Source organism: Phaseolus vulgaris, chromosome 2 (assembly GCF_000499845.2).
Source record: "Phaseolus vulgaris cultivar G19833 chromosome 2, P. vulgaris v2.0, whole genome shotgun sequence".
Lineage (NCBI taxonomy): Eukaryota > Viridiplantae > Streptophyta > Magnoliopsida > Fabales > Fabaceae > Phaseolus > Phaseolus vulgaris.
Genome location: NC_023758.2, coordinates 27,015,959 through 27,028,857, shown reverse-complemented (window position 1 = coordinate 27,028,857; position 12,899 = coordinate 27,015,959). Strand labels below are relative to the sequence as shown.

Genomic DNA, 12,899 nt, shown 5'->3' with positions numbered 1-12,899 from the left:
AAATCCTCGATTCAGTCCCACTAGTTATAATTGGAAAACGTTTTTTGAGCACCCCAAAAGTTCTCTCAATTACATTTCTAAGGGATGAATGTTGATGATTAAACAACTCTTTTGCATTTTGTGACTCTATTCGCGAATATTCTTTCAAATGGTATCTCACCCCCACGATAAGGTGTTATTATATTTCATTTTAACATAAAACCTGCATCACCAAAATAGTATTTTCCTACAAAGATTGTGGAAAGCTAGGTTAGTATATACTACTACAACCTTTTAATTTTTTTGCACACCCAATACCCTATAAGTAACCTTCTGGAATAACCAAATGATCGTCTTTTACCAAAACATCTTTCAATATCCTTGAATCGGAGGCAGTTCCTTCCCAACCGGCTAGGACATATGTGAACTTCATGTCAAAGTCACAGCCTGCAAATATGTTTTGGGTTGGCCAATCTTTTCTCCCTCGAAAACGAGGTGCATCAGCACGTGCAACCTTAACACGTACATGACTCCCATCTATGGCCCCTAAACAATCCTAATGTAAACAAAATTTCATAACTTTAATTGAACACAAAATAAAAAAGACATTAGACATAATTTAAAGTAATGTTATCATCAACAAACCTTAAAGTAGGGAAAAAATCGACTGTTGTTAAGGATGTGTGGTTCTACAACCGTTCCATTTGGTTGAATTAAGAATTCTCCCTCCAACCTTAAAATTGCAGTCAAAACATTATGGAAGTGACGTGAAACTGTTTCTCCAGACCAATGGAAAAAGAATGACACACTTTGATTTTTCACATTATGCCCAATAATGTGCATAAATTTCGGTACTTGTTCTGCCACGGTTGATCGATATGCATCTTTAGCACGTCTAGTTGTCCGTATTCATTCACATAATTTAATGAAAGCTTTCGGTCCCATGCGAATAATATCACGAGATTGTTCACTCTGAACCAAGTACTCCATCAATTCTTGTCAGTGACACTCTTTTTGTGGTTGAGACTCACTCATACAGTTACTTATACTAGGCACCGTGCGTAACAAATTCAATCCAAAAGCAATCATACAAAAGATCATGACTGATGCACCTTCATTATTATTTTTTATTTCTTCGATTTGTGAAATTAAATTTATGTTCGCCGCAACAAGATCGTCATAAATTACAACTGTTTCCTCAAAGTGTACCATCTCTACCTCGTCATAATGTCTTTCCGAATTCATACCGAAGGCGATTACCGTTTCGGTGTAAAAGTACACCAATACAGTGACCCTAAAACATATTTTTAATTAATTTTAATGGAAAATTTATTATAAATGACTATATCATTTAATTTTTGTAATATAAAAAAATTATATAAATATATACATAAATTATATTTTTCAATCACATAATTTAATCAAACAACAAATAAATATAAACAAACAAAATAAATAATAACATAAAATTAATAACTATCATAACAAATATAATTATATATAAATATTCAAATTTCATATATTTATTTCAAATGTATAAAAAAAAACCTAAAAATTTAAAAATTCTATTTCATTTATGTCTAAATTTTTACTATTTATTTTAATTACTATATCATTTTGTATAATGTTTTTAATTATAACATTAACAATTTATGTCAAATAAAATTAAAAAACCCTAAACATTAGAAATTATTTTTTCCATTCTGTCAAAATTTTATTTATAAATAAAAAATTCATTTTTTTAAAAAGAATTCAAATTTTAAAAAATAAAGTAAAAATCATATTTCTTCTCTGAACTTTTACTGCTTTTTTAAATTACTACGAAATTTTTATAATGTTTTTAATTATAACATTAATAAATTATGTTAAATTTAAAAAAATGAAAACCCTAACATTATAAATTTTGAATTCCATTCTTTCAAAAATAATTTTTTTAATTTTTTTTATAAACAATTCAATTTTAAATAAATAATTACTTTCTACATTTATTATTAAAATATCAGATTTCTTCTCAAAAGTTTTACTGGTTTTTTTAATTAATACAACATTTTTTATAAATTTTTTAATTATAACATTAACAATTTATGTCAGATATAAAAAAAACCTACAAATTACAAAATTTTATTTCCAGTTATAAAAATATTCATTTTAAATAAATAAATTTTTTTTATAAACAATTAAATCTTATAAAAAAATTACTAAAACATTTTTTTAATATTTTTAATGATAACATTTCAAATCTAAAAAATATTAACTAAACATTATAAAATTTTATTTCCATTCTGTAAAAATATTATTTACAAATAAAAAACTATTTCTTATAAATAAATTAATTTTTAAAAACTAATAACTATCTACATTTATTATTAGAAATTCAAATTTTTTCTCTAAACTTTTTCCACCTTTTTAAATTACTATAACATTTTTTTATAACATTTTAATTCTAACATCAATAATTTATGTAAAATAAGAAATAACCCTACAAAATACAAATATTCATTTTAAATAAATAAATTTATTCTCTTATAAACAATTAAATGTTAAAAAAAATAACTATCTACATTTATTATTAAAAATTTAAATAATATTTATCTAAACTTTTTCAGTTTTCTTTAATTACTACAACATTTTTTTAATTGTTTTAATTATAACAATAATAATTTATGTTAAATATAAAAAAAACCTAAACTTTACAAATTTCTATTTCCGTTTTATAAATCATTCATTACAAATAAATATTTTTCTTAAATGTTAAAAAAATAATAACCATCTACAAAAATTAAAAAAAAAATCACATAAAGGACTTCAGAAACAACATTAATTTACTAACTCATTAACATAATTAACTAATATAAACTCTGAAAAAAATTAAATTACCAAACCATAATCAACCAAACATAAATATAAAACAGAAATTTAAAACAAAAACCAAAAAATAAAGAAAAAATTAAAAAATATGAAGAACAACACTGAAGAACACCACAATAGAAAACACAATAGGGATGAAGAACACACCAGGAGAGTGATTGAAAACCATATTAAGCAACACCATATATGCACGTTTAACAAAAGCCATAATCGATTATCACCATATATGCACGTTTAACATAATCGATTATGTCTTCAAATTTTAACAGATAATCGATTCCTGCCTTTGCATAATCGATTATCAACTCCATAATCGATTATGTGGCCAGTGTTTTTTCAGCCATAATCGATTAACCATCATTGAAGCAAAGTCAATGCTCACCCGAGATGAACCAAGCACAACGTAAGTGAAATCCCTACCACACTCTGATGCCTTACTAATCTCTTCAACCGCAGTAGAACTCAATACATATGAGGAGAATGTTCAGTTTCATTGATCAGTGAAGTGAAACAACCATGCATGGTTTAGTTTTATATACTGAAAAACCAAGTTATTGCACACACCTACTCCTCACCCACTGCATTCACAACCTTCACAGCCTTCAATGGTCAAACGATTCCTGAGCCAAAGTCATGAATCTCACGCTCTGATCTCGCATGCATGCAGGGGCAGTGCTTTATCGTGGCATGGAGGAGAAAAGCAAGGGCACAACGGTAACTTCCTAGGTTTGATGTGGCACTCGCTCTGCTCATCTCTACTTTCTCTTCATCTTGGAGAAGCCCCTAAACCCACTCCACTTTCTTTACACTTCCCTCCATCACCCGCATGGAACACTGGAAACAAACGGGGTGGCATTGAGACTTTCGTCGTCGACAACAGTACCACCCCATAACCAAACAGGACCTAAGTGTTTGAATAATAATAATATTTAATTAAATTTTAATATTAAGTATAAATATATAAATAATAAAAATAAAAAATACAAATACTCGAAAACATTCCTCTACTTTATAAATATAAATGTAATTAAAATAAGCTAAAGAACGATTATAAACTTTTGTCATAAAAATTGAATAAGATAATATAATTATAATAGTAAAGTTAGGTTAAGCTCTATCATAAAAAAATGCATGATTACTATAAACTAAACAATATTTTTAATTTTTAAAACTTTACCATTTGCGTCGTCTGAATAAAACAATCACTTTATCATTGTAAAAGATGATTAAATATATTTTGAATTGAAGTATAATAGTTTGTAACATGTATAAATAAATTATATAATGAAAACATAGTTATTGAATTTAAATAATTAATATTTTATTTACATATACTTGTTTTTGTTTTTTTAATATTATATTTACAATTTATTAAATTTTTATTATAGATTTAATCAAATAGAAATATTAATTAATAATTTTTAAGATAACATTTTAAATTACTCTAAAGATGTCAACTTAAAATTATTATGCTTATTTTATTTTAATTTCATGAATCCAAAACCTGACAAAAATCAGTAATTTTCTATAAGATCTCAAGATTTATTTTAACATAAATTTTAAGAAACAAATAAATATAAACATAAAAGCACATAATAATATATATACTCATAATATATATATATATATATATATATATATATATATAAATGAGAATACAAATTTCTAAACAAACATGCTATTTTGTTATTGGGTCTGTAGCCCAAGCTTTGATCCAATAACAGGCCCAAAAGTATTAAAACCTAAATACAATCCTAGCCGTTCAATCTAGATGTTGTGTGACTCATAGGGTACTTTAAAAACAAGCACAAACCCTAGTTCTGCCTCTGTCTCCGTCATTTTTCGGCAGTTGCAGTTCCTGTGCGTGACCGAGACTCAGGTAATTGTGCATTTCTCTTGTTAAAGCTTCATTTCGCTGTTACGTTTCCGTCGCACTTCTGAATGTAAGACGTTCTCCTGTTTTCGTTTAGTCCTTTATGGATTCGTATTTGGGATTGAATTAGACTTACAGCTATCACAGTTTCTGATATTCAAGATCCCTCTATTTGGTGTTTGATTTGTATTTGTATTCTTCAACTGTTATTGTTTTTTTTTTTTATATAAATATGACTCTGAAATTGTTTTTTATCCTCTGCTCTGTGAGATTAGCCTCTTGAGTGGTGTGACTACTCTTACTCTTTAAGAAATGTATGTATTAATGTATTCAGCTAGCGAGGCTATCCGATCTTTTATAAGAAGGAACTGTTGCAAAAGAGCACCTTTTCTTTTTATCTTGTGTGTTCAATCATCTGGTTTAGTGACTGCTTTTTAAACAAAATTATTTGTAAGTCCTTTAATTTCTGAAGGGACGGAGGTCTATTATGGATGAATTCCTCTTTGTTTTTTCTGCACCAAACTAATTTTTCTGAACTTTTTGTTAATACTATATTCCTCATTGTTTACAGCTTAATTCTTAGTGTGTTTGATTTGTGATTCACTCACTCTGGTTATTTTATAATTAAACAATCTCATTTATTGTTGTGGTTGGCTTTTATATGTTAGGTAAGCCATGGTTAAGCACAACAATGTTATCCCCAGCGGGCACTTCCGCAAGCATTGGCAAAACTATGTGAGGACATGGTTCAATCAACCAGCGAGGAAGACAAGAAGACGTTTGGGTAATTGACATATTTTCTTCCTCCTTTTGAAACTCCTTACTAGCTTGAATAATTGTTGGTTGCTTTAATTTCTAACAAGTTGACGTTGTTGCATTGTTCAGCTCGTCAGAAGAAAGCTGTGAAGATTTTCCCCAGACCCACTGCAGGACCTCTTAGACCTGTTGTGCATGGTCAAACTTTGAAATACAATATGAAAGTTAGAGCTGGAAGAGGATTTTCTCTTGAAGAGCTGAAGGTAAACCTTGTATCTCTTATATTTGGTTAAGATTCAGTGGTTGTAATTATTGTTCGATTTGGAATTTAAATTTGTTACTCATTTTATTTGTTATACTGAACAACACAATCGTTTTTTTTTTCCATTGATAAAAGTATGGGAATATGCTTATTTCTTTATTTTTTTTTTATTTTTTTATTTATTTTCAGTGATAATTTTTTTAATGAATTACTTCATTGATAGCTGATGAAATTATCCAAAAGTAATTTCAAGCATTTATTTATAAAATGTGAGTGTGTAGAAGCAATGAATTCTGCGTTTTTAGTATATCTCTTGATATTAGGTTTGTTTCTGTATTATGTTATAGGCTGCTGGTATTCCCAAAAAGCTTGCTCCAACAATCGGAATTTCTGTTGATCACCGCCGCAGAAACCGTTCATTGGAAAGTATGCAATCAAATGTGCAGAGGCTGAAAACCTACAAGGCCAAATTGGTTGTCTTCCCAAGACGCGCACGCAAGGTCAAGGTAATACAAATGTTGAATTATATATTTTGATTCTGTCGGCAGTTTTTTAATGTTTGATGCAATAATTCCTTGCAAGGATCTTAAAGTAAAATAAACCCTTCCCTTTTGTTAATCGTTTGCAGGCTGGTGACTCTACTCCTGAGGAACTTGCAAATGCAACACAAGTCCAGGGTTCATACTTACCTATTGCGAGGGAGAAGGCTCCTGTTGAACTTGTGAAGATCACAGACGACATGAAGGCATTCAAAGCTTATTACAAGCTAAGACTTGAACGCACCAACAAACGCCATTTTGGTGCCAGACTGAAGAAGGCTGCCGAGGCAGAGAAGGAAGACAAGAAGTGATGATCTTTTTGTAAGTCCCAAGTTTATATAGTCCCTTCATATGATAGTTGTTGCAAGACAATTTTTGCTCGAGATTAGTTTTATCAAGAACATCCTCTGTCGAAATCAGGATCTCTCCACCTATTTTTATTTTGTTGGTTTATCTACAAACCTTTTATTTTGTCTGGATTATCGGGCAGAATTTATTTTTGCTAAGAATGTTTCTAATTGTTCGCATTGTTATTTACTTAACACTGATCGGGAACGTCTTTAATTTTACTGGGATGCATAAAAATATCTTCAAATGATTTTTAACTAATTTTAAGTCCGTAATTACTATACACAGTGAATAATATCGTTAAAAAAGATCCATTAACCCGATTGTCAGTAATTTTTGAGAGAATAGTGTGTTGTTGATTTCCGTTACTCTTTTCAAGAGATACAATATCCTCTTCTGGTTTCTGGTTCATAAGTTCGACTATATCCTTTATATCTCTTTGATTTCAATTTAGCCTTTTGTGCCATTAGTATAGCCTTTTGATGAGCTTTTTATGTTGGCCTCCAGTTTGTAGTACTCGTGAAATGTAGTTTCAGAATATTCATAGAACTATTTTTGGAACTATTTAGAATTGTTGTAGATTATTCTGGGATTGAAATGAATTAATTTCTAAAGTATTTATGCCGAACAAATATTTTTAAATGTATAAAGTATTTTTCTAGTTAAAATTAGAAAAAAATGAAGAATGATATTTTTGTTATCCTTTGTTAGAAAAATATCATTTTGTTATCATTTGTTATCCTTCCAAATTTACGGCTTTAATATTTTGTTATATATAAATATAAATATTCGGATATAAATATATTCATTACCTTTTCTCAAAGAATTGTATTATGTATGCACTTAACAAATTAGATATGATAATGTTTTTAACACAAGTTATTTCGTTATAAATTATTTATCTACAAGTAACAATGTTTTATCCTGATAATTACATAGTATACTGTAACTATTTATTTACAATTTTAAATTTCAGTCACAATAAACCGGCGTTCTTAATTTCAGGAATCATAATGCAATCAAATTTTATACGAAATGAATATTTATAAATACATAATTTTGTATTTATTTTTAACAAAAAAAATTTGAAATTATAAGATAAGAGATAATTGAGTAAGCCTTAAATTAACCATCCCTCTGTATTATGGGAGTAGAGAGTCAATTAAGCCTAAAATTAAATAGAAGTGCCAGCTATGAACATGATTTATGTTAAAATGGTATAACTTTTAGATTCAATGAAATAAGAGTAATTACATCAATGGATGTGAAAGAGTTCTTTGTTTTTCACCTTTTAAAATTTCCTGCATAGATTATAGATAAGAAAAAAACCCCTAAAGTATAGATATTTCTGGAAGAATTTATACACTACTTCAAAAAAAAATAGAGAACAAAGGTGAATCAATTAGTTTACCATCACTCTAATATCATAGTTAATGAATTGAATCTCATCTTAGCTAATAATAAGAGAATATTTCATCTCACATTAAACTTTTTAATTATGAAATCAAGAAAATAAGAATATAGGATAAACGTAAAAATATAATGTGAGCATACTAATATAAAGATTATGAATAGTTAAAAGAAAAATAAAAGAGGAAAAATCAAGTAAAATAAGATGGAGAAGACCGTTATTTGAGTTTTTTTTTTTTTTTATAAAAAAGTTGGTGTATTATTACACTATTATTATGTAAATGGATAAATTTTAAAAAATTATATATTTTACTAAATGACGCGTGAGACTGTAATTCATAATAATATGCACTATCATGATAAGAATGCTTACAAGATTTCTCTGAGAAAAATGTATTCATTTAAAAGTATTTTAAAGAGAGGCAAAGTGACTATAATACTCAAAATCAAATGTAGATGATAGGAAAATTTCAAATGAAAGATCTAATTAAATTCTTTATACACCTAACCTAACCTGCACCTCACACTTTTAAATTTCCAAAAATATCCTCCATTCTGAAAAAAAATCTGGAATTAGAAAAAATACATTCTGAAAAAGTAATTTCAAAAAAAGTAAATCCAGAATAAACTAGTGTTGTAGAAATAAAAATTCAGAATAAAATTAAAATATATTTTCAGAATAGAAAAATACGTTTTGTAAAACAAAATTCATTAACATATTTAAGAAAAAAGATCCAAAATATATTTTTATCCAATATCTCTTTTTTATTAAGGATATTTTTATTATTTCACATTTTTTTATTTAAGGATATTTTATTATTTGATATGGTAATGAAAGTAATTGCCTAAGATCTATAATAACCCATATGTGTGGCCCACCTAGGTGAAGGTAACTCACTTTTCTTGCCTTTATCTTCCCATATTTGACTTGGTGTTTCCTTTGCTATGGTTTGGCTGAGATTCTTTTTACTCTCCCTAGTAATTCAGTACTTTTCAATTAAGACCTAATTACAATTCCAAAGTTACTGTTGCAATTTAAAATCATATAGTAAAAATAAAATATACAATTCCAAAAATTAATGAGTTCATAAAATACTGAATACATAAAGTAAATAATTATTTTTGTGGGTAAAGATGTTTTTATTTCCTTTCATGCTTTTTGTAATCTTTCATAATCTTCTTATTCAATTTCTTTTGTTGATTTATGTATTCATCACAACTTTCCTGAACCAAAAAAGATAAATACATAAATGATTTTGACAGATATTGTTGTTTCATTTAATGCTTCTTGTAATATCTGAAATGAAATAAAAATAGCAACCAAAAAAAATTATATTTGAAAACCCAAAAAAAATAAATTACTATATAACTTGTTACCAAAATAATCATGAAAGGGATTCGAAAAAAAAAAATAGAAGACAAAAAGAATAAAGTATATGATAGAAACATGAAACTTTTTTTAGAACAATAATAATTTTCTGTTCTATAGTTATACAGTGCATAATTAAATAGATTCTGGTTTACCCAGCAGCAACAGCAAGAAAGACCCTTTTGATTCGACTAAGCTCCTTGATAAGATCAACCACACTCATTCTTTCTTTTGGTGATTCCTTAGAACAAGCAAGTCCAACTATGAAAAGTGAAACTATGCATTCCTTGACATTTCGATTAAGATGTGAGTTGTTTCCATCCAATGTTGTTGGTTCATATGTTGGAACAAGTTGTGGGTCCAAAATTTGCAGAAGATTACTAGGAAATGAAATTGAAACAAAGTTATGAAGATTTAGACCATCTTCAAACACTTTATCTGTAGGTCTTCTGCCTGTTAGAATCTCCAACACCAGAATTCCAAAGCTATACATGTCCCCCAAAGTAGATACCTCAGAGCTCATTCCATACTCTAAATATACACAAAAAACTGTTAAGCACAATGCTAAAAACAATAACAATTTGACACCAAAAGATATCAGAATTTAAATGAAAAACATGGTGATTCAAACTTTAGAATGTACCTGGAGGAGCATAGCCAACAGTACCCTTTATTCCAATTGTACTTGTTTTCTTAGAAGTGGTGGCATCAGTTGTAGCTGAGAGAAATCTAGCTATGCCAAAATCACTCACATGAGCAATCATATCATCATCAAGAAGGACATTGCTTGGCTTCAAATCACAATGAATGATTGTTGGCTCACAATCATGGTGAAGATAATTTAAGGCAGTAGCTACATCAATGATGATATTTAATCTTTGATCAAGACTCAATAATCTTGGATGTTCTTCAGGGTGTAACCATTGCTCCAAGCTTCCATTTCTCATGTACTCAAAAATTAAAGCTTTAAATTCCTGACCTTTGTAATCTGTGCTAGAACAACACGTCAAAATCTGAACCAGATTTCTATGTTTAATGCTTCTCAGTGCATTGCATTCAGCAAGGAAACTCTTGTGAGATCCTTTATGTTTAAGGTTTAGAACCTTTATGGCAACTACTTTATCTTCTGACTCAAGAGTTCCTTTATAGACAGAACTAAAAATCCCACACCCTATCAAATTTGTAACTGAGAAGCCATCAGTTCCATTGTATAGGCTTTGGTATGAAACTTTAGCTAGCAGGTTAATTGTTGGCGAATCCAAAGATGCTTTTTTAGTCTTTTTCCTCATCCAATAGATAGTTAGAATAACTAGCATGAGAAAAACAACAACCACACTAACCATCACTGACACTATGATCAACTTGAACTTGTGTTTTACAAGTTTCTTACCTTTGACAGGACATGAGGGTAGCTGTAGTTTTGAAATACCTCCACAAAGGCCACTATTTCCAGAAATCACTACCCCACTTGCATTTCGGAAGACACCTTCAGTTGGCACCTCACCATCCAACATGTTAAATGACACATTCAAGTATGCTAAGAATGAAATAGTCTGCAGAACATTAGGAGTTGATCCAGATAATTGGTTTCGTGAGAGGTCTAACTTTTCAAGTCCTTTGAGTGATGCCAAAGAGGATGGTATGCTTCCTTGTAAAGAATTCCCTTCCAAATAGATTTCTTCCAACATTATGCATTTTCCAATGCTATCAGGAATGACACCCGAGAGATGATTATCAGACATATACAACGAATTAAGGTTTTTTAAATTGCCCACTTCTTTTGGTATACTACCACTCAATGAGTTTTGTGACAAACCCAACACGTTTGTTAGAGATGAAAGCTTAAAAACCTCTATTGGTATGATTCCTGTAAGGTTGTTATCCGAAATGTCTAAGTATTGTAACTTTTGACAGTTTCCTAGACTTGGTGGAATATTTCCTCGTAACATATTTTCTCCTATTTCCAGATGAAACAATTGACTAAGATTCCCTATCCAGTCTTTAATGTCTCCTGACAACTTGTTTGAGCCCAAATTTAAAAACTCCATTTTCTGAAACTTTCCAAAAGTTGTTGGGATATTCCCAGTGATATAGTTATTTTCCATGGCCAAAATATTTAAGCCAATTAGATTACCAAGTGCAGCAGGAATTTCCCCAGATATCTGATTACCTCCAAGATATAGTTGAGGGAGTTGATTGGATAAGTTGCCCAAATAATTTGGCAAATGGCCACCAAAATTATTGTAGGCTAAATCTAAGACATTCAACTTACTACAATTTGTTAATGATTCTAAAAACACCAAATCATCAACTGAATTTTCACCAAGAAAGTTTTTATCAACAACAAAATAATAAAGATCTTGTAGATTCCCCATACTTGGAACTCGTCCAGTAAGTTTGTTTCCACCCATTTCAAATATTGAAAGATTAGATGCATTTGAGATGGATGGTGGGATTGAGCCTGAGATTTGGTTGAGATTAAAATAAAATGTTTGGAGATTGGAGAGGGTGTGAAACATGTTGGGTGGAAGGGAGCCATTGAGCTGATTTTCTGTAGCTGAGATCACAGTAAGAGAGGACATATTATAAACACACAAAGGAATTGTTCCACTTAGTTTGTTGAAATTAAGTGATAGAAGTGTCAAGCTTTTCAGATGACATATTTCTTGTGGAACACCTCCCTCTAAATTGTTTTCAGACACAGAGAAACGAATCAAAGATGAAATATTTCCTATGAAGGATGGGATTACTCCTGTCAAATGATTCCTATAAAGGGCAAGAAGTTGAAGCTTTCGAAGTGAGACAATTTGAACAGGTATTTTTCCAGTGAGATTGTTCCCATTCAAGAGTAAACTTGTGAGATGAGCAAATCCTGTCAAATTTGTAGGAATTTCACCTACTAAGGAGTTATTTTGAAGAGAGAGTTGTTGTAATTGTGACAACAATCCTAACTCTTGTGGGATTTTGCCGTGGAAGTTGTTGTTTGCAATGTTGAAATCTTTCATAAAAGAAAGATTGCCAACATGGGGAGATATGAATCCCTTCAACTTGCATCCCTGCAAGTTCAAGTGTGTAACTCTTTGAAGCATGGAATTGCATGTGACTCCATGCCAGTTACAAAAGTGAGAAGAAGTATTCCAGGAGAGGAAGATTCCATATGGATCATTGGATATGGAGGCCTTGAATTTCAGCAATGCTAGATTATCAGTATCATTTCCTGATGTAAAGCCTTCTGTGTTTGGGGTAAAGCACAGTGTGAGGAAGATGAAAGCAAAATACTTCATTTTGATGAGAAATTGAAGATTGGTTGGTGGTGATCTTCTTTTGTTTCATGACTCTATATATAAGAATTGGTGATTAGAAGACATCATAAATCAACATAATCAGTGTAACAGTGTATTAGTGTAAAAGTAAAATGTTACTTTTAACAATTATAATATGGTGGAGATTATCAATATAATCAACACATAAAATTTATTAATGGATTAAAATATT

At 29.6% G+C, this 12,899-nt stretch overlaps 3 protein-coding genes across 3 annotated transcripts; 1 reads left to right on the top strand and 2 right to left on the bottom strand.

The window, feature by feature from the left end:
• Positions 1–298: 298 nt before the first annotated feature.
• Positions 299–822, bottom strand: LOC137809294 (uncharacterized). Its single transcript, XM_068610425.1, has 2 exons — positions 625–822; positions 299–535 (listed from the first exon to the last, which is right to left on the bottom strand). The coding sequence occupies exons 1-2, from the start codon at positions 820–822 to the stop codon at positions 299–301; spliced, it is 435 nt and encodes a 144-aa protein (XP_068466526.1).
• A 3,789-nt stretch (positions 823–4,611) lies between these two features.
• On the top strand, positions 4,612–6,795 carry LOC137811143 (large ribosomal subunit protein eL13x). The gene is made up of 5 exons (XM_068612756.1): positions 4,612–4,726; positions 5,389–5,504; positions 5,606–5,739; positions 6,086–6,244; positions 6,367–6,795. Exons 2-5 carry the CDS (start codon positions 5,396–5,398, stop codon positions 6,586–6,588), a joined length of 624 nt encoding a protein of 207 aa, XP_068468857.1. The 5' UTR covers positions 4,612–4,726; positions 5,389–5,395; the 3' UTR covers positions 6,589–6,795.
• A 2,760-nt stretch (positions 6,796–9,555) lies between these two features.
• On the bottom strand, positions 9,556–12,688 carry LOC137809293 (probable LRR receptor-like serine/threonine-protein kinase At3g47570). Its single transcript, XM_068610424.1, has 2 exons — positions 10,048–12,688; positions 9,556–9,935 (listed from the first exon to the last, which is right to left on the bottom strand). The coding sequence occupies exons 1-2, from the start codon at positions 12,686–12,688 to the stop codon at positions 9,556–9,558; spliced, it is 3,021 nt and encodes a 1,006-aa protein (XP_068466525.1).
• Between the last annotated feature and the right edge of the window lie 211 nt (positions 12,689–12,899).

What these genes read in the sequence shown, in the direction of transcription:
- LOC137809294 (XM_068610425.1), bottom strand. Translation starts at nt 822, where the DNA reads ATGCACATTATTGGGCATAATGTGAAAAATCAAAGTGTGTCATTCTTT. An exon ending in GATTTTTTCCCTACTTTAAG is followed by an intron (nt 536 to 624) that starts GTTTGTTGATGA and finishes TGTTTACATTAG; the next exon opens with GATTGTTTAGGGGCCATAGA.
- LOC137811143 (XM_068612756.1), top strand. Translation starts at nt 5,396, where the DNA reads ATGGTTAAGCACAACAATGTTATCCCCAGCGGGCACTTCCGCAAGCAT. An exon ending in GAAGACAAGAAGACGTTTGG is followed by an intron (nt 5,505 to 5,605) that starts GTAATTGACATA and finishes TGCATTGTTCAG; the next exon opens with CTCGTCAGAAGAAAGCTGTG. An exon ending in TTTCTCTTGAAGAGCTGAAG is followed by an intron (nt 5,740 to 6,085) that starts GTAAACCTTGTA and finishes ATTATGTTATAG; the next exon opens with GCTGCTGGTATTCCCAAAAA.
- LOC137809293 (XM_068610424.1), bottom strand. Translation starts at nt 12,688, where the DNA reads ATGAAGTATTTTGCTTTCATCTTCCTCACACTGTGCTTTACCCCAAAC. An exon ending in TGTTGGCTATGCTCCTCCAG is followed by an intron (nt 9,936 to 10,047) that starts GTACATTCTAAA and finishes GTGTATATTTAG; the next exon opens with AGTATGGAATGAGCTCTGAG.